The following is a 27,891-nucleotide window of genomic DNA, read 5'->3' as shown; positions in this document are numbered from 1 at the left end:
GTACTACTGTTATTACACGTTTCAAATTAATTGGATGCCCAAGGCCACTTTCCCTTTCTATTTCGTGGATAATATTAGATCGTCCGAAAAGTGTCTTTCTTTTACAGACACGTCTTTTACAACGATGCATCTTTATAGAAACACGAAACCTAATCTGTCGAACGTCGTGATCTTTATTTTGATAGATCATACGTAATTCGATAAAATAATATAGAACGAAAAATGTTGTGCATCCATTATTTCCTTATAAAACGAAAGAAACTTTTCGGACGACCTAATATATAGCGAGGACTAGTTGAAGAGGAAAGAACGTAATATGTATATCGTAGCTTCTAAAACAATCGGAATTTTGGAATTTTTATTATAAGAATTGTGGCATTGCGAGTTAAATTTTATGATTTTTACAGTAATTATAAAAAACTGAGGTGTATATAAAAAATGAATACTTTTCATTTTTTAGAGTTTAATGTACTACTATCTGTAGTCATAGGTAAAAGTTGAAAACGATGCAGAATAGAATGTTTCATTTTGATGTACGAGAAAATAGCAAGCTGTGACATTATACATATATTGAAAAGTAAGTTTTCATTTTCTGAGAAATGCCACGACTTGACATTTCTCTCTTCCTCCAGTTCACCCTTTCTACATTGTCGAGTAGTGGGAGAATGTGACAAGAAAGGGTGCTATAAAAGTTAACATTTTATTTTTATGCCATAATAACGTACAGTAAAAATAAGTTTAAAAAATACCGATTACTTTACCTAACCCTAATCTAAAATACGCACGATTACGTTATAAATAAATAATACTGTAGTAGAAAAATAACATGTCAACTTTTCTATTATTATCCCTTTATCCCGGACTATGCCTCGCTATATCCATAAAATAAAAGAGGAAATTGGCCTTGAGTATCGAATTAATTTCAGGCATGCTGTAGAATATCATTTCAAATGGTTCGATAATTTTAATTTATTCGGCGAAATTTCCCTTTTGCTTCCACGAACAGCACCCATCCCGATCGTTCCGAGAAACATCTGGTAGTCTGGTAGAAGCATATAATTGCTCAGGTGGCCGTTATTATCATCGAATGACATGTGTCGTCTTATTTAACTCCTAAATAGCATGGCTATGGGTTTTCTTATATCAACGAATGGTATACGGTACACGCGGCACAGAGGCAGTGGGTTTGGCTTTGTTTGACTATTCAAATACAAGTTAATTTGGCTACGGAAGGCGGAAACTTTTCTCGAACGGCTTAATGAGCAACGCTTAGCTCGCGGGCTGACCTGCAGCAATTAAGAGCTCCATAGAGGGGCTGTAGTAGACGTAAATCAGTCACGGGGTGAGTGAAGGTATAGGGTTGATGGTTGCATGGTGTGCATGTTGCTCGATGGTATCTATCAGGTATTTGCATGAATCGACTCATGAAAGTATTTGAATACCTATCGTAGGAAACTTTTACGCGCTTATTGTTTGCGTTATATGAAACATTTTACATTGGCACTGTCATGAGAGATGACTTCGTGATTATAAATATTAATCAAGTTGGAACCCTTTCAGTGTTGGAATACTTTCGTGAGGCTGTGTATTCGTACAAAGAAAATGGACGTTTTCTAACAATAATTTCGGTGAATGGAAATTCTATCTATATATTGGTGTATATATATATATATGTATGTGTAATATTTATTTAAGGGGAACGATTATCGGAGAACAAAGAGGGACTTGGCAATGACACTACGGGGTTACGTGTAAAAGTTTTGAATGGAATTTTGTATACTCGCCTTTCCATCGGCAAGACGACGAGTCTGTGTGCGAAATAAGTGACAGAAATTCGTTAAATTAGTGCGATGTGTCGATCGTGTCTCTATTCGTGTGTTATTCTCACAGAGAAAAAAAATGGGAAAAAAATGTGAGTTACGTTAGTTGAGCGTGTATATTGGGCGAGGTATAATTTTTTTAAATCTATATCTCTATTTATACATGTTTTATATATTTATTCGTATATATTTTCTTATTGTAGCAATTCCAATATAATAAAGATTAGACAAATTTTTGAGAAAGATTATGAAATTTTATCAACAAAGTATTTTCAACATTGTATTCAATTGTAAAAAAAATAAAGATATCATGTTAATATTTTTATAGGATTACAATTTAGAAAGAATACATTTTTTTACTTTTATCAATTTTCTCACAAAATCTCATACAAAAGTTCGACAGAAATTTTTATGAAAACTCGTAATATTTGAATCTGCATAAATTACACCACATCCATTATACTCTTCTTCCAATTATCTGCTAAAGGCTGCTCTGTTATTGTCGAAAAAAGCTAGGAAGCGTGAACTTCCCTTGCTCGTATATTCTCGTCTGACTTGACAAACGTTTGTTTGCGTTGTAACAACGCTTTCTACTGTTCTTTCTATTTTCCAGCTTCACAACATCTCGCTTGAGTTATGATTGCACGTCAAGCGTCGATGTTTACAGAAGGTCTTAATATTCATTACACCTATGAAATTGCACGTAATCCTTTTCAGTTACTTCAGAGAAACGAGATGGCATTTTAAATAAATATTCCTGTCATATTTTCCTTTAAATCGAACGAATAGCTAGAATTGAGTCTACGTTAAAAGGATACTGAGACTATATTAATTCACCAGTATTTATTTATCAATCAGATCAAGGTATCTGATTGAATCCAATTCCCTTTAAATTTACTTAAAAACACTTATAAATCGAATTAAAATTCCTCGGAATTGGTTGAATTTTTCTCCGTAGAATTATTTTTCATCCTCGTCATTACTCCAGCAGCTGATTTTTCATAATTAAACGAACGATAGCTCAAGAAGCAAAATTTAAAAAAAACGTTCTTTCATTTCGTTTCACTCCAATTAAATTCTACGATCTTCACAAGATTAAATCTGTATCTGGGAGACAATTTTCCACCGTTATTCTATTCCTGTCTCGTCCATTGAGACGAAGTACAACAGACAAAGCGAATTTAAATCTAGAAATACCAAAAGTCTACATCGATTCGCAAAGCTCAATATATCCGCAATACTTAAAAATATCCCCAATTTGAAGCACAATGAAGCTATCTCCAACAGATGTCAAAAGCGCGTAATTTGTTCTCAAAATGTACTCTCGTAAAATCAACCCTCTTAAATTCCCCATAAACATTCTACAATCGTCGCAATCATTATTGCACAAATTATCGTTGTTACAACCCTTTACAGACGAGAATATACTGCATTGCATATACAATGGCAAGGAGCCAACGTATGTTAAAAAAAAAAAAAAATTACAAAATTAGTTCTAACGTGACATTTAATTAATTAGGTCCTATGTGGATATATTTGTAACGTTTATTCTACGTACTTGAGTGATTCGATCACGTGATCCTGGGGGTCGATCCATTGCATGTCCTTGATCAGCTTGGTGTCGTCGACTTTCGGTTTGCACGTCAGGATGATGCTGGACCCGATTGGCCTCGTCTGTGTATCGCCGCTTGGCATAATCTCCAAGGAAGGTTCTTTCGCGTAAGCTGCAGGCAAAATCGAGACGTGGCCGCTCGTTAGACTGACACAAAATGGATCGTTAACGCGAGGTTTCATTCAAAGGGATAGACATGGAACTTGTATAATTTTAAGGGGAATTTCTTGACGCGATCTGAATACGCTGCATTAATCGACGCCGGGTAATTGCATGTAATTCTATAATAACGACCCGGTTACATCTCATCCCGGGAAATCGGCACCGATTTTTCCAGACACCTTTAAACGCGCTTCGACTAACGCACGCTTATATCCGCTTGATAATTACGTGGTGTTATTTTCGTGGCGATCTGCGTGTTTACGGCGCGTTTTCGATGTCGTGTCGTGCCTTGGTGCGAAACTGGCTAATTCTGATGAGATAACGAGGCTGAGTTCTTTAGGTGTAACGAAATTTAAAGGGATAGGATGCAAGTGGGAGGAATTCTTTGCACGTGAAATTTTATATTGAGGCTTATTTGTATCTATATACGTAGTAGCATGTTTATTTATAGTATAAGCAATATAAATAACTATTTGAATATAGCTTTTTACGTCTCGGTTAACAAATCTTATGTTGCTGTCGAGAGAGGAAAATTGATCGATTATTCGTTTATTATCTATTTCATTTTAAGAAGACCAAGAGCTTATGGCCGATATAAATAAATTGCTCGGTGATAGAATCACGACAAGATTATCCATATGATAAGATAAAATAAAATATAATTATTATATTAAATTCAAATATTATTTACAAAATAAAATATCTGCTGAAGAGAACAATGTTACCTTCTAAGGAAATGTTAAGAATATGATTGCTACGTTGCAACGAAAAATATACTTAATTTAAAATCTATGACGATAACACGTGTTTCCAATCTGTTTAGGAATACAAAACGCTTGTTGAAACATATTGCGGTAACTTCTACCATATCTTGAAGCAAACACAGGGAGCAACAGAGGGCGAGAACGGTTAAAAAGTGGTGCAAATTGACACAGAAAAATGTGCGCAAACAGAGAGAATAACGGCGAACACGGAACAAAGAGCAATCACGGGGGTGGAAAAAAAATTGTCTGTGGTTTACGACTCTTTTCTAGAATACACCGTACACACATTGTACGGTGAAAAAATGTCGTCCATCAAGTCTGTTTTCTGTAATACCATCTGATGTCACACGACGCATTTCCTTTTTGAAATATTATTTTCATTCACAAAAGAAGGGACGTTTAAAAAATCATTTCCATAACATGTATATACCGATTTCCAAAAAGTACCAAACTATGCCATATAAGAATATTAAAAGGAAAAATATATTTTATATTTAAAAATGGACTTTCAATAAATTAAAATAATAAAGTTTATAATGAGATTTTTTGAGTATCTCACAATTTCTTCTGATATTTTAGAATCTTATGATAGTTAAAAGGATTAAATTTGTATGTGCATAACCCAGTTTGCCTACGGAGCATGAAGAAATTGTTCGTCTCGATAGTATTTTAAAGTCTGATTTACATTAACGTTTCTTTCAAGCTGATCAAAATCTAAGACTTTACCGAGGCATTCACACTAAACGATCAGAAACAATAAAATGTTTCGATCATTCTCTGTTTCGATCCAAAATTTCGTTTTGGCAGATATATCACAATATTTCTTGCGACTGAAATCATATATATGGTTCGCTGTAATTTCGTACAGATTCGATTAAACGCTCATCCTCCGTATTCCTTCCCCACTATTGACCGTGGTTTTGATCGCTAGCCACGGCTAACAGGTTTCTATTTGACTTAACCGAATCGCCTATTGTGTGCTCTCATTGGATTACATGTAAGCGATTTTGATCGGTAACTATGACTTAACGTGATCTGACCGTGCCGTCATTGCTAGTGTGAATGAAGCTTTAATTTGCTACAAGTATATACGCAATCGCAGGCTGACGATAATATCGTACACAAAGTAAGGGTCGTCTGAACAGGGAAAGGCTTGTACTCGTAGATTTAACCAATTGCAAAATTTTTAATTTTTATCGTGAGTAATAATTACTACGAATTAATAATTACCCGCGGATATTTATAGTTAAATATAGTTTTGAAGTGTGAACATTTAGAAAATTCATGTAAAAATATCGATATAGGTAAAATATTCCGAGTGAAACTATTATTATAATATTCACTACACAGAACGAACTTCTATTCTTCAGTGATATTTACAAAAATATGAAATTTTCCTAATCTACAGCCCGAGAATTGCAAACTAAGTTCAGTTGAACTTGGTAACAGAACATTTTCATTCTTTCGATTAAAGTTCTCCACTCTGTACTATTATAGTGAAACGAGAGTTCGCTCTGCAGTACGTCTTCTATTAGATTTATTATTTCAAGAGGTAAAAAAAAATACGCGGAAGTAATTCAAGGGAAACAATCGTAGAACAAGTAACATAATACAAAGAGGGAAAGCGGATTACGTGTACCTACAGGGGTTGTAGAAAATTGTCTCTGACTCACGACGTAGTTACACGACATATACTCTTGCCACAATGCATTATTGTGAGTCATAACTGTTTTCAAGTCGTATACCTCTAATCACAACGATTCGAGTTATTCGTGGCACAGCACCAACGTCCACGAGTTGCTCGAACGAGACATGGGATCTACGTGGTTAGGTTTAGGTTAGGGTTAGGTTTAGCTTAGGGTTAGGTTAATCCGGTATCATCCGCCGCCCTTCTTCCAGAGGGTGCGGGGCGTCTGTGAAGTTTTGCCGCACGTAGAAAGAGGGTTAAGTTAGACTTAGGAACTTAGACATTTCTAGGAATTTAGAAAAAGAAACAAGCTCATGATCGGTTTCCACGAGTCCTGACGCCAATATATCTATTACAATCGACTCCTTTATAGGGGGAGATGCACGTCGATCCATTTCCAGGAGTATTGTATTGCCGATAGTCGCAACCAGAAATGTTATCAGGTTTAGGCTCGATGACTGTTTTGAGCGGTGATACTCTTCAGGATTAGCGCGGTTCTAACAATAGGAGACACTTTCTATTGTCCTTGTCCACCGTAGAGGATCGCGTGCATGGAGCTGATTAGTCGGAAATACTCGGCAGCTCACGATGTCCCATGAGGTACGTGAAAAGCGATAAGCGTTTTCTAGAAAGATCTGACCACGGATTTGGCAAACTGGCGAACTGTCTCGTAAGAGGGCTGATGTTGTGTTAAAAGCTCGACACATGTCCCGGAACTTTCGTGAGATCCAGATCGCTGAAGATCGACGTGGGTATTATTTAACCAGCTAACTATGGAATTTAGTTTTAGAAATCTCTCATGCTGTCCAATCGTCGAGTGTTTAACTAAATACAAGCGACGACGATTATACGTGTCAAACACACTGAAATGAAGTTTCTGTTCGACGTGTATACTCGTCACACTCAATTAACTGGTTGATATATCTTCATTGAAATTTGCATTCGCTTCCGAGTGGTTTTAAAGGAGACGACGATGACACGATATTTAGGTGAAGTTGTTACATATATTCTTTTACAAGATCTGCTCAAAGAAAGTATGAAAGAGACACTAAAGTGTTAATTGTACGTGTTTAGTACCTGCAAAAGCTATAAGGAGACCATATTAATTATAACTAAATTGCGATTACACTAATAGCTTTCAAAGTCAGCAAAGTATTGAATCATCTCTTCGTTTCACCAATTGTAAAATTCTAATAAATTTTACTTCGTTGAAATATCTTGCATTAGAAAACGCGTATAACACGAATGAAATGATAGATTTATAAATAAAATAACTACATAATAAAACCACTGGGAAATAACATTAAATCCGACCAATTGGGTCATCCTTCTCGTTAGTCCATAACTGCAGACGATCTGAATGAATGCAACGGTTGATCCAACCTTCTTACCCAAACGATTGGAAGCACGTGGTGGTGGCGTGGCCCTGAGGACGTATAAGCACAGCACGGAAATGCAGATCGACGTCTCGGCGGCGCCCATCCTCGCGACGCTTGGCGGATGCCACGAGTGCTTTTACGACGACATACGTGCGTCAACTATGACGCCGGAATGCGGCTGGTTATGCCGGCGTAACACGCAACCATCCTTGGGTGCCCCGCCGGTACGCACAACAGGAAGCCAGAATTAAGCTAATTAATCGTGACGAGCGAAAGTACGGAATTGGTCTAACTAGGAAACGTTCCGGGAGGCATGTGTTCTCTTGTCGCTAGCCGACTAAACCTTTACGCGTGTCTACGGAAGGATCGACAGCAATTTGCCAGAGGAATCTTGCAACTTGCGCTAGAAATCTTCCAAGTTGCTTCAAGGAATAAATCTTACGTTTTTACTTTCACGTAACACTCGTACGGGACTTTTGGATTAGCCTGTGTTAATTTAATAGGCTTGTAATTAAAATTATGGATAGTGCGAGTCGGTGAATCTTCGAATACGCTTGGAAAAATATGTGTTAGGTTTGTAGCTTCATACGAGATTTATATGATTCTTAATTTAACAGTTTATCGATCGAAATTATAGAAATAGCGAGATGCATCTTGGAATTTGCTTTGAAAAAGCCGCGCCTCGTGTAAGATTTACACGAGACTTTTGCATTGGGTTTAGTTTAACGTGTTGCGATGCTGAATATCAAATCTCTTGCATCACCTGTAACCCAGCAATTGATTTCAATCGTCGATTAAAACTAACCATCTATGGTAAAACAACATTGTCCAACGGCTCTATGAAAAAACAAGCAAATCCATAAACGCGTAATCCATATGAAATTGACAAAGAAGAACAACCGCTGTTCCGAACAATTGATTCTCATAACAATCAACAACGTTGGCATAGCAATTCGCCGAAAAAGCCACGGCCATCCGGCTATTTCGTTGCGTGTGATGCGAATTCGCGGCTGACGTAACCGGCGCGCGTTACGAAAATTGAAACTGTGTCAAATGAAACGGCTTGTTCAAAAAAAAGATGTCGTTCTCGCTTTACAGCACTGTTTGCCCGTGGGACAGCCATTTTGCGGCGAGATATTCGCACATTGAATACCACGGTACGGCAATTAATTCGATGAAAGAGGAACAACAACATCGTTCGCCAGACCAACTGGAAGCGAAAACGTTTCGTGAGACGAGATGAGGACAAGCAAGCCAGTTACACATGTATATAATTTCCGGTCTGTGGTAGGGTCAAGGACGCGGAAATACCGACGTCGGACACCACTGGAACGGCATCTTCAGAGAGAAACTTCTTTAATTAAGGTGGAAGATGCGTCGAATCGAGACTTGGCCCAGACTCTCGTTATCAAAGTATCGAACTTTCACGACGCGTTTTCGTAAAGTGCTTGGGGGTGGATTAAGGGAAGACAAAAATTGGGGGGGCGTTACGTAGCGGAAGAACGCTCCCGAGATACTCTTTACGGTGTAGTAGATCGATGTTGGACGACTGGCTTGATGCAACGTGAAAGATGGCAAGGTTAGAGGAACAAGACGTTTTAGGCGACGTTTTGATAGACTTTTATGGGTTGTGATCGATGTCTGACGCTCTTACTTGTAAATTAGATTACTTTAAATAGCGTTATTTTTATTAGTAGCCGATAGAGATTCTCAGTTTCCGTGTCTTGTTCTATAAGTTAGACAATTTCAGAAGACGCACGTTTACTCAAAAAGTCTGTCGGGTTTCATAGGTTGCAGTTTAGAAAGTTCGAATACAACTTCTTTCTTCTGTCTTTCTAAAATCTACTGTATACACGTCTCTGTTGCGGAAGAGTAAAAATTGAAGAGAAGAAAAGATCGAATCGGAAGATTCACGTTGAAAAAGTTGTCGTAATAAAATAAAAGAAAGCTCCGATAACACATATGAAACACGGAAAAATATATTTTTTAATATTCTATCTACTATTTCTCATTATTATACGATGCTACACGTTTTCAATGGAACATTAGGTTTTCTTATAGGAAGAGTTCACGCAAGGCAAGTCAGGTAGTTAACGAGTGAACCAAACGGTACGTAATTTGGGAAACGTTCTCGGGCTTAAGAGAAGGATGATTCAAACGGAAAGTCCAATTTTCGGTCTTATGGTCTTCTCGTTTCGCGATAAGAAGTTCAGCGATCGACGAAGAGGGAGAGACAGATTTTGGCTTCGAAACAAGGATTACGAACCCCGTGAGAGGGAAATACTCTGGTTCGAGACAGCTTATTTGTTGAAGTCGTTTAGGGAAACAACGGCACATGGTCGTGATAAGGCTGACGAATTCATCATTTCCGGATCGCTTAGTCAAAAGGAGTAGTGAAACGCGTGACACAAAGGGAGAGAAAATGGAAAGGTTCTCGTCTTCTTACATAGTTGGTACACGCCTTTAGGCATGACTAATAAGATGCTGGAAGAGCAGACGTTCGATTATATAAATGAGATGCTCGTGGTAATGATCGCCTCGGATGCTTGCCTACCTCCGAATGGCCATTATCGTTGCTCCATTATCTCGTGATTTAACGAAATTTCCGGTTGGAACTACGGCGAGGCTTGATGAGCTTTGCTATAAACGATATCAATTATCGTTAAATCTTAATTGTTTGTATAAGGAATCAGGATTTTCTGTACGAGTTCACATATAGCTAATCCGTTATGTAGGTGCAGCAGAAAGCAGAAAATTGTACTTATGTAATTGTATTTACGTGTTTGGAATCACAAGACACGAGGAGGAGATTGCATTTATTTTTGTTAATTGTATTTTCTGATTTGATCAGTTTAAAGTATCCGAAATACATACAGCCGATTCATTATTTAGGTTCAATTATTTTGTTTCTCTAGTGTAAAGATCTAGAATTGCATAAACATTTACAATTTAAATATGATCATCGATATATTTGAAATACTTCAGACAGCGACAACGACATAAATTTAATTGAAAAAGCAAATGAAATAGAGCATGTATGCGTAATAGAATAAAATATGTGAATAATTCATACACTGAATTTAAAAGTTGCCACCTTATATAGAACAGAAAATGTGACTTACCATATTTATATGCAAAAATGATCGATACTGTTCTCTTTAAGACACTTAAATATCCAGGCCATAAATAGAATAACGAAAACAATCACAGATCCACCACTTCCATAATCATTTTTAATTCTTCCACTTTGTTTTCTGTCGATGTATCACACACCATTAATATTTCGCCGTAGCAGCAATATTTCGTTGGTCACAATGGACGTCGTCGGCCCCAAAAACTGCGCTATAATTTATGACTCTGCGAAACACGTCGACCATTACGTCATATAACAGGGCAACGGAAGATAGCTGGGGAAACCGCCCACTCATCGTAGCGCCCTCGATCATTATGATGTTATACGAAACTCATTCGACGACCATTCAACGACTATCGTACACAAAGCTATCCAAAAGATCCACTTCTATGCGTCCTATGATCGTTTTACAAATTCGTCTGATTCATCCCAATATCATTTGTAAACCTACCCCGTGTGTATTTACAATAAGACGGCGCTCTGACCCTCGAAACCCCTGAATTCGTCGTCTCTGACGAAGCACGACGTCCATCCGCCTTGGTCCGTGCAATTCCCTTCGAAGTTTTCGCGAAGAAATCCGGTAATTGGCCCGGGGCTTCATCAGAATCGTCTTCGAGGGTAAGAGAACGACCCTGAGAATCAGTCAGGGGTCGGAAAAGAAGGTACACGAAAATGGACCAGGAAGCAGCGTGACAGAGGGATATGGTTGGCGATGAGAAAGAAAGAGAGAGAAATATAAGGTAAGAAGGTTTGCGAAAGAGGGAGATTAAAAGAAGAGGAAAGTGGAGTAGGGAGGGGAGGATGTTTAAGGGTCAGGAAGAAAGGAAGAGAAGGTGAAGTAAGCTTAGAAGAGAACGGAAAGTAGATCAAGGTCTGTGTCAGAGAAAGGTAGACATTCTTCTTCGAATGAAAATTGATATCCAGAGGAAGGTGACTCGAAGCGGAAGATGCGTATGAAAAATGAAAGAAAAACAAGGAAGGTGAAACAGAGAAAGGTGATGGGACAAACTCAGGGAATAGAAAAAAGGAAGAGAACAAAAATGAACCAAGAAGGTTTATGCCGCAGAGAGTGAAGCCAAAAAAGGTTATGTCAAAAGAACATAGAGAATAAATTGAAAGAAGGGGAACAACCGAGGGATAAGGAAGATCAGAAAAGGGGAAAAAATGAAACCTAACCCAAATCAAGAAGCGATACGCTAGAAAAAGATAAAGGAACGAGGTCAAATAGAGAGAACCATAAGAAGATAGAAACAGAGAGACGACACCACCCTCCTAAGACATCTTATTTACGTTAGTTAGGGTTTGTTGGCATAGTCACCCGAGGGGCCATTCAATGAACCCACCACCCTCTCTATTCCCAAATGCATCCACGTACATGTACGTATATTCCAAGATTTCCTCTCCATGTAGTTCTAGCTGCCTGTTACCTTCATCCACGCGTCAAACACCCTCTGTGCGTCTCCTACCAACCTATCAACCGAATGGACGTGTAGCCCAGCAAACTACTACCTTAGAACCCAGCTAACCCAGCTTCGTTACTTACGCCGGCACCCTGTACGCGCGACGCAGCGGGAGTTAGAGCCGAGTAAACTCGGCGACATGTCACACGAGCTGGAAGAATTCGATCTGCCGAGGGTCTGGAAACAGAGGGTGGCCGAATTGGAAGAGGGGGGAGGATTTGATCAAATTCTGATATCGAATTGGCCGGGTAAGGGTGAAAAACGAGAGAGAGAGAGGGACAGAGGGAGAGAATCCTCGCGAGGGTTTACGAAATTTTCGGAGCAAGCTACTTCGCGCAAACTTGTCAGACCAAGTTGCCAAGATTCTGCCCGGAAGTTGCGTTTACTACCGGCGATTGTTAGTTTTGATCCGGATGGAGCATGGAAATGGACCGTGTATTGTGTGTAAAGTTCTGATGGAGGAAAAGGGAGATGGGGAGAAACGCGCGATGGAAACTCGAGATTTGAGAAACGCGAGAACCTTGAAATCCAAAATAGTACTCGTCGCGCGATTTGAAATTCGTCTCCCTACTGGCGCGTTGCAACGAGTCCGAGTTTCGAACTTCACAAAGTTTATTTGTCAGTCGAATATCGCTGCCTGTTTATCGATATTGGACACCCTTGTACACTTTTATATCGGCAAACCGCTATGTCTCTCGATGCTTCTTTGAATTTTTATTTGGTTTTCAATTTATTTTGTTTATTCTTCGGCAACTATTTTTATTTAAAAAGGAAGAGTGGTTTGGTAAATGTTGAGTTAACCACTTAACACGTACATACCATGAGAACCCAAATGTACATTTTCAAGGCACGAAATTTATTCAAGGTCTTTTACACATATGTTACGTAAATTGAAAGTTCATTAAAAATTGATTACATTGATAAAAATGTACGCAAGGAAATACAAATTACGATAATAGTAAAAGACATAAGTAGGTAAGTCTGTAAGTAACTCGATATTATACGAACCTCATTTTTGTAAGGTATATTCGCTTAAAATTTCCTTGTACGTCGCTATACAGATCAGATTATTTGAAAAATTCATAGGAAAAATCAGAAAAGATTTAACCAGGACGAGTGTTTTCTTAAAAAAATTGTCCATCTGTTTCGATAATATTTTGCGTAGCTTTTATAGGTTTGTATTTCTTTTTTCTTAATATATAATACATTATTCGTGAATTCCCTCGATAAGTGCCATAAAATATCAAATGAAATTGCTTGACAATATATTTAAATATCGAATACAGCTCGGAAGCAAAAGATTGAAAAAGGAATTGAAAATGCTGTAGTTTAAATAAAAGGTAATACGTACATGAAAATTACATGAGAACGGGATAATCTCGTTTATAATGATCGTGACAATCCTTTAATGTTAACGTCGTGTTTTGCATTTTCGCCCTTAATGTTAAAATGAAAATGCGTGCCGATCGTGAATTTCGTTTCGATTTAATTCATTTTGACCGACGCTGAACGAGAGAGAAACAAATTGGTACCGGAATCGGTGAAATAAAATACGGTTCAGTTATTTCCTTTTTGCATATCGGAACGTGCAATGCTACCGACTACCGGAATTAATTGAACAGTCAGGCGCGCTACATGGAATTTTTTACCAAAGGAAATCGCGTTGTTCACCAGCTATATTGTTACGTTGTAACGAATACACAGGAAATATCGAAATGCCTCCAGTTTAACTTTTAACGAAATTAATATTTCAGATATCGACAACCTGTCTTCCCGTAATCGACTAACTTCCTTCCCTTAATACACCCTAATAAGCCGATCAATTAATTGCAATGTGAGCTGACAACCTTTCACTGAAAGAGTTTCACCATCGTTCATCTCGTACAGCAGCATAATTTTCACCAATTCTTTAATTAGAATTAGTCGAACGATTTTACGAGATTCATAGTTTTCAAATATCTATAGAATCGTAGATTTCCTGCATATTGGAAATACACGTGTTTTACAGGCAACGGTTAATCTTTAAAAGAAGTCGAAATCTTTATCGTTCCGAAGTGAAACGCGTAAAACACGAATTAAGACATTATTTCTTTTTAAATCGTCTATGAGTTACTACGTATAACGATGCACAACTCAATTTATAATTGTAGTGAATTATGTATTAAATAACTGCATAAACATAGACAACTCATACTTATGTTACCCAAAATTATCAATTTAGTACGACAACCATGAAAAGTCTATAAACAAAAGTAAAACAACCCTTAACCACACACAAATAAACAAACTGCAAATGAAATCCATTCCATACCCTCGAACGACACATCTCACACATCATTTCCCACGAATCGTACCTCAAAAGAACTTTCCATCTTCTCCATCTGCTGACACACACGATTTGGAGTATCTTGGAATCGCGCACTCGAGCGCATCCCCATAATCGAGTTCCCTACTGTATTTAAATCGATCGTCTTCGTCTGAGAACAAAGGATTTCTCAAAAGAGGATGGCGGAAAGAGGGGGGGTGATGTTACGTCGGTTTCGCGAGGTCAAAGGAATCGTAGACGGAAGATTGGATTCGAAACCGATACCTCGAAGAGACACGGAAGAGGGTTGGAGATCTGGACGCTTGCACCCCTTCAATCTTCCAGTTTCGAAAGTTTCTCGATTAACCCTTGCGAAGTCGATGGCTGGGTCATTTTTGATTCAGTCGACTTACATATAGTCGTATATTAGTGTAGGATTTTTATTATAATTAGTTTATTTACAATAAATGGATTAAACAGATGTTGATTGAATAGGAAACCAATCACAATAACGTATTATAATTAAGACGACTGGATAGTTAATTAGTAAGTTTCGTCATCACGGAACACTCTCTGATTTCTCAACTTACAATGACTGTTAATTCATTTTTGTCCCTTAGCAGCCCCTTGTCTTTTGTTTCAGCCTCATGTCTTTTGTCTTAGCCCCACCACGCACATGTTGCGCAACCGCTTGTTTATAATTCGCCCGACACCCCTCAGACCTCTCGTCCAGGATATTACATTAGGATGGCGGGATAGGAATTAGGTGATTATCTTCTAATAGTGAAACCTGTTTATACTGTTGCACATTAAGCAGAGGAAAGTTAATTTTAGGGCCAATTTAAGATAAATATGTTTCAATAAAATGTGTCATATTTAACATTCCAATTACTCGTGACATTGATATTCTAGTCGGTACATTACGAATTTTTATGCATTTATAGAAAATTCAAAGACACGTAAGATAACATGCGATATATAAAATATTCAAAGCAGAATATTCGTTGTCGTATTTTATAAAAATTCTATGTCGCATAAGAATCCATGGTTTATCAAATAGTTCTGTTATTCTTACTTTTATGATAACGTGTAAAATTAATTTTTCCAAGAAGCGGGGAATCATATTCCATATTTTCCATATATTCTTTCACTTACAATTACTCTCTTGTTGATTATACCGTAATTACTGGCACTCTATGTATAGCTTATGGCAATGGTTTGCGAACGAAAAAATTAGACAAGATTGCTTATAATAATAGTTTACGAACAACAAATAGATAAGATTCGGTCTATCGGTATGTGTCGATCTTGATCAAATTGGTGTCTCGAAAGTTCGTCGATTATGTCGCGGCCAGAGATCGTTTCGTTGTAATCTGGTCGACAAACTCTTGCGATTAAGTAGCTCGATATAACGTGACGGGATAATGAAGTGGTCGAAGGGCTGTGGCCGGTTCCATAAACCGAAATTACACGCGCTAATGCGAACGGAGTATAGGGTAGTGGTTTTCCAAGCCGACGAAACTTCGAACAGCGCGAGAGTACGCGGATTATCCGCCTGTGCATGCTTCGTTGACCGGAGAAAGGTGTTCCGTTATTAATAGCAATTAAGCAAATGGAGCTTGGCTCTTGGAATTTCATTAGATTGGGTTGCAACCGTGGCCGGAGGGTGCATGAATTTCTCGTTAGATGTGTGTAGGTGTGAATGACAAGTGGTTGATGGAGCTGTAACTTCGAGATGAAGCTTCGATTCCGGGTAAGACGAGTATGTGAACGGTTGATGAAACGTGTACCATCGTTTTAGTGGATGTAAGGTGGTGTTTGGATCGTTTCAGGTTTAATGAGTCATGTAGGAGAATTAATTGTTTCATTGAATTTTATAGGAGGGCTGCCGAGGGTGGGATTGCCTTTCGAGAAAGCGCTAAGGGTTTTAATCGAAGAGTATTAATCGAATACCACAAGGCGAAGCTTATGTTTTGGGAAAAATTAAAAAGAATAATAAGGAGGAATAATAAGGAATAATAATTAATGTCAAGTATTCTGGACTATTTTAAGTAAATTTTAATATCCATTAACTTCATAGAATTCAATCAATTATTCTAACTTAAAACAGTCTTACATGCATGAAGTACATTTACGTTTTCCATAATATTATTTTATTTGTGTTATATTATACCATAATCATGTAAAGTAATTAAATGTATTTAAATATTCTATAATTGTAATTTAAATATATTTAGATTATTAAAATTATTTTAAAGCGTTTAATATTTCGTGCGACTTCCTCTTGCTGGGTCGACAGCAAGCGATTTCGAGAAAGCTCTTGAATAATTGTTTAGTAAGTTCGCTTTATGCTTTATTCATATTTCGCTATTTCAAAAATTTCATTTCTGTGTCTCCTGACATTACGGCGACTGTTCCATGACATTTGCATCCAATCTTTATTTATCGTAGCATCATTTAAAAATCGTGAATCAGGGAAGAATTACAAATAAAAAAAGAAAGAATTATAGGAAAGAATTACAAGCTCCATAACACGTAGAAATGTTTCTTTGGAAAGAAGTACGTTTAATTACCATTACGAAATTAATAGCCCAGCAAAATGCAACTTTTGTATAGCGTAAGGGGTAAGAAAATTAGAAACTTAGGAAAATGTAAAAATGTGAAAGAAGCCATCAATACTATAATCAAAGTACGATTTAGATAGAGATTCTACGTGATAATGTACGAAGGTGCTAAAAATATGCAATAATTTAGAATGTAGATAGTAAAAACTAAAGCTTTCACATAGTTTACAAAAGAAGGGAAGAAAATTTCCTAAATTTGAAGTATGTAGAAATTCGAAAAGGTTAGCAACACTGTACGGATATCTACGGCATGTACAAAACATTCAGAAATATCAAGTTTGAGAGAAAGCTACTATAAATCGTTGACGTTTTACCATGCGAACCGCGCTAGTCGTAGTTTGTTTGCGAGTTTTAGGTAAAAGTAAGGAAGCCGTGAAGTGAGGGATGATGGGAAGTGAGTTCCGTATGAACATTTGGCACGTGGCTCGGCGAAGCCACCAGAAACAAGCAATTTGACTACAAGGCTTCCGTCTAAAACGGGCTTTCCGACTGCCTCTAAAATAGGATATCTCTATGTGGAAACGAAGTTTACACGACAGCGACCACGTGAAGTAATGAGCTTCAACTTTCTGACGAAATAGCGAGGCAAATTTTAATGAAAAATTCATCTCTTCGTTGTGTTTGCAAATTATAAATAAATATTTGCAAAAAAGAAAGGTAATTTCTACCTGTTGCCGTTAAAATTCCTATCTAACATACGTCGAAAAGAAAAGGGGAAAAGGATCTGGACACTAACAAAAAGTCCAACGTGCTCTAAAACAATCAAAGCATCTGTCTTGCGAGGCTGACGTTTTTCTTCGCCATCGATTTTCTCGATGATTCACGATGTTCTTGTTCCACGCTCGTTCAACTTTTGATCCGTGAGAAAACGCGTGCGGAAAGGACGAAAAGGATCACGGAGAAAGAACCAGTAAAAGTCTTCCTGTGTAGCATTTAATTAGAAACGGTTTATCTCTCCGACTAAGAACATACTAGCACGTTCTAGAGAGAAAGAAGTTTTTATCGGGGTCTCTCCACAGTGTGCTTTTCAGCCATGACACGCAGTGGAGTTTAGAAGGCTGCCTTGTTACCTTTCTGTAGGCGTGTGCTTTGATAGAGGGAACGTTTCCATTCGAACGATCACTGCACAGGTTTCTACGTTTCGGCGGAATTTAATCGTCGTCCGATCGTACGAGTCTGTCTTGACAACTGGGTCTTCGACATCGAATTTCGAAACGTTGTTTCGAAATAAAATACACACGCATTTTGCTTTAATTTGTTTTTACACTCGCAACACTTCTTTCACTATCGAGGAAATTAAATTGCAGTATTCAATCTTGCCCTGAAAAGCTTTCGATTATTTTTAGAATTGGAAAAATATGCGTATTTAATGGTATTTTGGATATTTTTTACCGGATTGCATGCTTCTTTATTTCGTTAAAAATTTCCTAATGCTTACCATCCTTCGAGAAAGGTATCAACTGAGAGTGATTTTATTTCACGATTTTTGGAAGTATTCTTCATATTATGAAACATACTTGAGAAAAAATAGACATCTTTTTACCGAAATAAAGGTAAAATAAAATGATATTTAAATCTGGAATAAAGGAAAAATTGTGTTGCGTTAAAAATGAAAAACCAGTACAGCAAAAATTTTGACAGATCTGGGTTAATACTCGCGTAGGTATGTTTTAAAATAATTAAAATACGCTGAAGCTTTGTTCCTCTCAAAATTGGCAAATTTTTTAATGAAGAAGCGTGGAGATTTTTTTAGAGAATAGATTGCAAAATATTACAAAGATTATAACAAGATTAAACGTATATCGAGTGGTTAATACATAATTTCGTTGAATTTGTCTAAGAATTAAAATAACTGTGTCATAAGTTAGATTATGGTATCTTTGCTATCACTTATTCACTTGCGATTCAAAATTGATTTAAAACGTTTTGGTTGAACGAATAGAATAGAATATATATAGGTTGACAGATGATATTACTAATTTTCTACAATTTCCACAATTCTGAATTTAGAAGATGATGAATAGTAAATATAATTATTACAGATTGATAGACATATATAACTTTTCGCTAGAACTTCTTATTCATTCATGATCTACAATGTGCTGGTTACGAATGTCTGCGACGAAAAGATAAATTAAAGATATCGATCCGCAGATAGCATAATCAATTTAACCGATTGATGGATAATATGATAGCTACAATCTCGTATAGTGGCATTCCATTTATTTAAAACCGCTGTGGAGTAAATACTTGGCATAACTGAAGTTTATGTCAACTGTATTTTTCATTTGAACAATAGGATTTCACGTTACCATGGGCAAATTCGATCGATGAGAGTGCTACCAAAAATTAATTTAATCTGACGCTGAAGCTAAAGTTTCAGTAGAGTTTTAATAAACGGACTTGCAATTAATTCCATTCCGATTTAATGGAATTCAAATAATTGCGGGTTTCAATCAATAAAGTTGCAATTAATAGAGTTCCAATTTAATTAAACTTTAATAAATAAAACTTCAATAAATGAAATTTCAATTAATAGAGTTCCAATTAATAGGTTTCCAATTAATAGGGTTCCAATTAATGGGTCTCCAATCAAATACAGTTCCAATGAATGGAGTTCGAATTTAATCAAGTTCCAATAAACGGAGTTCGAATTAATGGAGTTCCGTCCAGGACTTCCAATCGATAGATTTCCAGTAATTGCAATTCAGATAAATAAGCCTATGTCCAAATCTACATAACTGCGTTTATATCCAAATTTTACACTAATTCCATTATCTTAAATTAGTTTCCATAATTAACCCAATTAATTTCCATAATTGCTCGCTTAAATCCCTAACTACATACCTAAAAAGTCTACTGTATCACTTAATTCTACCAACTTCGCGTTACGACTATCAAAATTTTAATAACAAGATGGCCTAGCGAATTGTACGCGATGTTTCTTCGACGAGGCTGCGAATTCATCGTACACTCGAAGGGACGGTGGTTCATCGTTTGAGGAATGCGATAGCGGGGTGTTCATGAACGTCTGGCTGTGTCCGCTGGGTTAAATTGAGAATTCCATTGAGCAGGGGCGATGCAAACAAGCGTATCAAAATACACGGTATATATGTACACGGTAAGCACATTCGTAAGATACATCCGGAGGGATAGAGAGTAAGAGATTCGATATTGTTATTAAAACGCGAGCCGCCAGCGTTATGAACTTGGAGTGCGAGTGTCGAGAGTTCGCTGAAAGGGGAATATAATTATTCGCGGAAATATGCGAAATGTATATAACTATCCCAGCTTTTATAACATACGCTAGTTGCGGAAATAGTTGTTCAATAATGGAGAATTTACTTCAGATTTTCCATTTAATATTCGTACATCCATAAATTCATTTATTATATCGATTTATGGTTCTTGTTCAAATTTATAATTACCTAGCAGTTTAAATGATTCATTAGAATGAAAATTACATGGAAGTTTGTAAAAATTGATGATTTCATACAGTTGTTGTGGCTTCACAATGAGCCTAAGGAGATTAACCACGTGCTATATGACTCACGGAACCTGTTTAGGTTGTAATGGAGCGTATGATTTCTTCTCATAGAGATAGACTTTTTTCTTTTACAGCGATTATCGAATCAGATTTCTTACACGCTTTAAACGAACAATCTAATGTAAAAACGTGATTTATGAAGGGTCGTTTCTTCTTTACCACCATTTTTTAATTACCACGAGAGTGTAATTATTGCCTCATTTTCATTAATAAGGCTCGTCAAAAATATTAAAATCTATACTCGTTATAATATCGAATTGAAAATCATCGAAGAAATTCATTATCACATATCTCATCTTCAATTTTACAGTATTCTTCCACAATGTTCGAAAATAATTAAATAGCTTTACGTTCAAATCACATCGCCTGGAATTACTAATCAACAGACTGTTGAATTACAGCTATCATTTGGCGTTTTTTAATTTGGAAACCTTCAATGTCGATATCACCCAAGCTATTACACAATAAATTTTTCCGAGACATCCAATATCCTACATCGCTCGAATATCATTCAACGCGTGTTTCATTTAACGCATGTTTAATTTCCAAAGCTTCGATCTACCGTATCGATACTGTAACAGTTTTTAAAAAACACTGTGCATTGTAAATCCATGTTTCGAATAATTCTTCGAATCTCGCCCATCTTACCTGAGCCACGCCATATCTTGAAAAACTAAAAAAGAACCGGAAGGCACGTGTTTAGCTACAAAAGCAAATAAAAGGACAGGTTTTGTTCACCTCCCAACTTTCTTCCTTTTTCTCGCCAATTTATTTCTTTTTTTTTTTTGCAAAATGAAAGCGCCCTCGTTGGAATTGTAGCGTGAATACGTGGGAAACTAATTGCAACGTCTGAATGCTGGGACAATGGGAACATTTAAGCCGCGCTTCACCCGCGCGCGGTAAGTTCCGGAGCTGAACACGGATGAAATTCCAAACTGTCTCCCGTAAGCCACACTTCCGTTTGAATATGATCCGTTGTCGTCGGTGCTCTCCTCTGTGCTCCATCGAAACCACCGGATATCGATTAAGCTACATTTCCATAGTTTCTCGACTAATTTTACCCACCGGTACACGCTTAGGCGTCTGCGATTGTTTCGAGCGATTTCGCGTTCTATCTACGTTCATTGTACAATGTACACGTCTTGCAACTCCACGCTCGAATTACATGCGCGGAAGTTGTCAAAGACTGTCTTTGTGTGGCCTGCGACCGTTTATGGAGAACATCCGGTTTAAACGAAAGTGTTTCAACATTCTCTATAATTTCGGCACGCTTGTGAAAAGCAGGAAATGCGACTTGTACTTTTTCTTTGTATTTATATGAGCTACACACAGTTTCATTTTATCGATAAAATTTGGAATTTTGTTACTTTTATTCCTTTTCTCTCCTCGTTCCCCAATGACTTCAACCGAAACATCCGCAAACCTCTCAACCTTCTATTTAGAATCAGTAAAACGCAGTGAAATTTGCATAGGAAAATCAAACGTCCGAATGCTTTAAAAGGACTTTATACTTTCACGACGAACACGAGCGAACGTGTCAAGAGACTAGATGAAACATCAAAAAGAATCGAAGAAGCATTTTTCCAGCGTTCCAGAGCATTCGTCGTGTGGTTTGCGATTCGGTGAGCAATCGCTAAACTGTGAACGAATGCTCGTTTACACTTTCATTTTATCAAATTTTAGTAGAGCGGGTCACGCGCGACCGTTCGCGTATTTGGTCTACTTTAGCCACATACCTGAGGCGAAATAAAAGGAAGTTGAAATTAAAATAAGCCCGTCTCACGCGAAACAGGATACCCGTTTGCACCATAAAGCATGATAAAAAAGAAAAGTGAATGTTGGGAAAATTCGTATGAAGCTTGATATTCAGCGATGTATTCGTGCACAGCACGAACAAACGAGGCGTACAACACGTATTTAGTCGGTATCGTCTGCATTATTCGGTCTGTTCGAGGCTGGTTTTCCACGGCACCAAAAAGCCGCGAACTCAAACGGCTCGAGCTGATTGCCAATTTCGTCGAACATATTTTTCCCGGCCGCGTTTCGTTTATCATCCCCCGTGCTCGTTCTCCACCGTGTTTTTCCCCACCCTTCCATAGCACGGATATGCCTCGCGGGAGAGATCCATTATAAACCGGCGAAAAAAAGCGCGGCTTGCTAAATATAATGCCACCGCCCCCGGTCCAGCGAGACGCATCGTCAAAAACAAATCCGAAAATGGATCCCCGCGACCGTGAACTCACTGTTTTTCCCTCGGCCAGCGAGCCTCTGCGTTAAAAAACAAACGCAGCCAACGATCTCTGTTCATTCTGTTCGCGTTTTCAACATGAATTTTGGCGAGTACACGACGAAGTTATTCGTGGCTAACTATGGATATTATTCAGATGTATTAAATTTCTCGACAATCTGACGGTGTTGCAGGAAATGGCATTGATACAGAGTTTTGAGGCAATTGTTGGTTTACTGGGATTTTAGATTGGATTAGGAAAATGGTACAAGGTGTATCAAGAAATTGTAGTAATATTTCTTAGTAGTAGTTTGTAGTAATTTGCAGAAAATTAACGAGTAGACTGTGTTTATGCAAGTTAATAAGTTCGTAAATGTAATTAAAGAAGCGGAGAATCTAAGCAGAAATTTGTCGTACGGCAAGTATTCTAAATATTCATAATATGTAGTATCGTCTTTACATAAAATCTGTCTGATCAAGGATTAACTTATTCTTCTCACATACTATTACTTTATATCGTCGTGTAACTTAACTTTCATGTAAAAGTTATACAACCAGGAAATGATTAATTTAATTAATTAATTTTATTTCCTGATAAATTCAAATACACCTATCTTCACGGTTTTATTAAACTCTTTACAACCTTCTTGAAGATGTATGTATGAATGAAAATCGAACTCACTTTCCAATACATTAAATATTTTATGTAACCTTCGCATCTTACGTGCATTCTGTACATTTTTACAGTTTTAAACTTCCCATAAACGTGATACTTTGGTTTGTTCTTGTTTCAATGCTTCAAAATGGTTACTATTAGTATAGCAATACGGTCATAAAGGAACTACCCAAGTGCCTATTACTCGACACTGTAAATTAAACACGTACAAAGTGATTTCCTAAGTTCAAGAGCAATTCTGAGTTTCTATTGTAGTTATCGTCGTTGGAAAAGATCGACCGTCGCTATTCTGCCTAGAATTTCTCACATAAATCCGAGTTCGAGTTTCCAGAGTTCGAAGTTAAGTTTAAAGGAACGATAGCGAGCTCAAAATTACAAAGTGAATAGTGACAAGTATCTATTTAGTTTTGAAAAGATAGCTCGTGGGAAGGAATCGACTTCCGACTTTAGAAGTCCGATAATTTTCTTATATAAACGTGGCGAAAGTTGGAAGGTTATTGTTAATGCATTAAAAGTACGTTAAAAGTATGCGGGATCGCTGTCTATTCAACCATTGAACTAGAACGTTTTATTGGAAATTGAAGACGCATTTTATCGGCAATCGTTACGACGATGAAAGCGCCACTCAAAGCTCAGGGTTGAGAGTAGTTTCTGAAATATCCTGGGAACTAGAGGTTGTAAGAGAACGCAACTTTTCTTCCGTATTGTATATTTTACAACAAATATCATAATACCTGCTTTTTCGTATCCTACATATACGTATATATATATAGTATAATATATCATACGTATCAATAAAGGACACTTACGGCTAGCTGTATATGTATATACATATAATATCTACATTATACGTACAATATACTATATGTATACATATATTAGAATATATGGATAGATATTATATACATGGCCATAGGTATCAGGATTGCTATAAGTTACATTCATTGGAAAACTCGAATAAATTTTGTCTTACTTTGGTGTCTTACTCTATAAAGCACATGTGACGTGAATAAAACGATATGTTTATAATAAAATAATGGTAAAATAAAATTTGTAGAAAATAACAGCTGTAAGAAGCATTATCGATTTGTATTACGTATCAGCAAGTATTGCAATGGCCGTTAATGTACATACGCGTATAATATAAATGTACACACATATTATAGATGAAAGAAAGTAGAAACAGCTCTTTCATGAATCCAATTATGCATTTAAATTTTGCTTTACCATTTCCCCATTTATATCATTATGTACGTGTACGAGGTAAAAAGGACGTCTGAGACGAAGTCACGATAATGCCTCTCCCCTTTCCTCTCCACCTTTAAGCACTACACACAATTACGCGGAGAGCGAGAAATCCTTGAGAAGAAAAACGCCTTTGCCGTATGATCATCCTCCTCTCCCTGGCCTCCCCCTTATGACGAATCGATGAAATGAGCACACACAGCACACGCTCTACCGTCCCTAAAAGGCGGCGCCCTCAAAGCGGTAAGACTCGTTAAAGGCGAATCTCTTCTCTGCTTTTTTCTCTTTTTCCAGCCACGCTCTGTCGCTACTCTCGTTACGCGTCGTGCACGTGCTACACATGACCGTGTCGGTGAGCATAAGTCGGTGAAAATAAGGGGGAAGGGGGCAGAAAAAAAGAAGAAAGAAAGGAGGAGGAAGAAAGAGTTGGTGGGCGGATGATTGGAAAGAAAGAGGGCTCGCGATACTGAAATTATGGGGTTCTGGCGAGGGGTTAATAGGTTGCCGGGAACTGGGTACTCCGTGATAATGGGGTAGTTTGCTGGAAGACGCGGATGTAGAGGAAGTTGCATCAGATTGTCGCTATTGTCGAAGAAAATTGGATGCATTAGAGAAAACTTGCGAGCATCTTGGGGAAATTGGGGGTTCTGATTAAATGGAAATTTTTATTGTTTGTACCGAAGAAGGTTAAAGTTGATTGAAGTCTCTTAGGGTGCAATTGCGGTAGAAGTGAGATAGGAACTTAGAAAAGTTGTTGGATATTTCGAAAAAATGATATATCGTGAATATTATATTACAATATTATATTTATATATACATATAATATTTGTGATCGTGATCATGGGAAAATAATTGTATATTGTTATCGGATATAGAGAAAGATGAGACATGAAGATTAGAATGTGAAGGGGAATGTTGGTAGATCTTGAAAAAATTGAAATCAGAGAAAATTGATTTTGATTCTGAAAACGTCCTTAAGATTTTTAGGATATAATTGTGACAGGAGAATTTTAGAAATTTGGGTTATATAATTTTGTAGTTTAAAGAATGGATTATCCTTGTAGATTATTAGTTTAACTATGGGAAAGTAATACAAATTTCTAAGTAAACTATGAATGTACAGAAATTTGATTTAAAAAAATACATTATTAACTGAAAATTTTTGTTGGATTTCTGCAACCATGACAAAAGATAGGTGGAATAAAATTCTTGGAAAGCATCGCAGTTGCTTATTTAAAGAAAAAAAAAAAAAAAAAAAATGGGATATTGCAGCAGTTTATAGCCGTGTTTATGGGAAAGTAATTGATTCTGCTTTATTGGTAATTAGGGCATAAAACGATTCTTGAAAAAAAAAATTGCGGAAAGAAAATAACTGGAACAGAAGTAACAAAAATATAAACGGGTTACGATCGAATTAGTAATGGTTGCGGTCACGAAACGTGGGCAACAGTTACGGTTCTGAAAAAAAAACCAAACCCAGACCAAAAGCAGAACGATTATTACAGGCTGCTATTGTGAAAGATAAGCAACGAGTATAATCTTGGTAATAACGTGAAACCGCAACCATGACAGATAAAATATTAATAGGTATCGTAAAACTAGTTTTTATATGTGTGAATAAAAAGTTGCCTGCATAGGAAACGAATTAATTGGAAAATTCCTAATTTTGATTTATCTATAAACCTTATAATTGTCATTTTACATGAACAATGTACACTGATATTATTATTTATTATTTATAACAAAAATTACTTCTTCTCTCAATACGCTTCGTTCGATTATTTTGTAAATTTAGAAGATGTGTTCGATTCCTCGATTTATTTCATCGATAGAATTTTTCAATCTCGAATGAACTATTAACGGAAACGGAAAGTTTAAAAGCGTCGAAAAGAACAATTTCATCAAACCAAGAAGTGTATTCTATTTAAAATGTAACAAAGAAACAATTTTCTCGGGAAAAATTTCGATTAAAATCTTTGGAAACAGTCGCGAAAAACGTTCGAACGTTCATTCATTTCGATTTCATACTCTTTGCTCGTAATAAAATATACATTTGCACTCTAGATATTGCGTTTGTTATATACGTTTTCTGAATGTAAACTGTGATTTCATCCTTCTTATCTTATCAAACAGAAGTCAAATATCGTAACATATCGTAAAGCAAATTTGATTCACGTGCCTATAGTAAATTCGAACAAGTAAGTCGGCCGTTTCCAATCGGGCTGCAAATTTTATAATAGTCGTTTTTATCTCCCGTACCTGACTACCTTGATCCTTATCACCAGTTCCATAGATAAGATACGTCTCCTTTTATCTCTGTCGTAAAACTCACGGGCAAACATATATGTAAATACAAGAACATTTTGTTTACTTAACACTTAATTGTTTATTTCTAAATCAATTTATTATTTTGTCGTTTGTATATTGTATATATTATTTTATGCCACGGAGTAAGATATTCGCAAACCTATGGTAGCACTCAAAGTAAACACGTCGTTAAAATTATTTACATAGAATAAAAGATAAAGAATAATTTATGTAGCATAAAATTTCCATAACAAAAATTTCAGTTAAATTCTCAAAAGTATTTCTATTTAGTAAGTATTTCTCTTTCTGGAAGAGAGTCAAGGAATTTTTTTTAAAAAAAGGAACAGGAAATTTTTATCCAATACCTAAAATCGCTGTAAATCCATATATACGCTCTTTTTTTTATTCTCTATACATATAAAACTTCGACATTCAATTTTTCATAGATACTGAAGGTTCTCTCATCGAATGTAATTTCACGCCTATTAAATTATCAAATTGGCAAAGATCAAATCCTATCTGGATCCCCTAAAGTCAGATATTCCGTACGTATATAGCTCTAATCGATCTGCATCTTATTCCCTGCTCTATGTAAGAAATTCCCTTTGCATCGATCAGTAAATGCCTCAAAGGAATATTTCTTACAACGTTTCAACTTCCAATTTCTCATATACATAACTGCGAATATTCGCTTATCGAATACAATTTCACGGCGATTAAATTACCAAATTGGTAGAAATCAAATTCGAGGCACTGTAACTTACGCTCGATCCTCTAAACTCGAATTTATTACATACATCCATTTCCAATCGACTTTTATCCTCTTTTCTCTTGCATGCAAGAAATTTCCCTCGACATGGTTATGGGAATAGCCTGAAAGGAATATTCCTTAAAATATCATTCCTTCCAATTTCTTGCGCATCTTTCAATATTTTCTTATAGA

At 36.7% G+C, this 27,891-nt stretch overlaps 1 protein-coding gene across 5 annotated transcripts in view; it reads right to left on the bottom strand.

Moving 5' to 3' along the window:
* Positions 1-27,891, bottom strand: part of LOC126927006 (fasciclin-2) — a 169,870-nt gene that overhangs the window by 28,750 nt on the left and 113,229 nt on the right. For 2 of the 5 annotated variants that reach the window (XM_050743315.1, XM_050743326.1), the window contains exons 1-3: positions 7,437-7,619; positions 3,379-3,544; positions 1,785-1,808 (exon numbers count right to left, since the gene is read on the bottom strand). In XM_050743315.1, coding sequence (XP_050599272.1) covers positions 1,785-1,808; positions 3,379-3,544; positions 7,437-7,527 — 281 coding nt within the window. In that variant the 5' untranslated portion in view covers positions 7,528-7,619. Of the gene's footprint in view, positions 1-1,784; positions 1,809-3,378; positions 3,545-7,436; positions 7,621-27,891 lie in introns of those variants that run through there. The other 3 variants (XM_050743300.1, XM_050743308.1, XM_050743301.1) reach the window with 3 other exon arrangements.

The sequence above is a fragment of the Bombus affinis genome, chromosome 2 (genome assembly GCF_024516045.1).
Source record: "Bombus affinis isolate iyBomAffi1 chromosome 2, iyBomAffi1.2, whole genome shotgun sequence".
Lineage (NCBI taxonomy): Eukaryota > Metazoa > Arthropoda > Insecta > Hymenoptera > Apidae > Bombus > Bombus affinis.
This window is presented reverse-complemented; position numbering and strand designations above follow the sequence as displayed.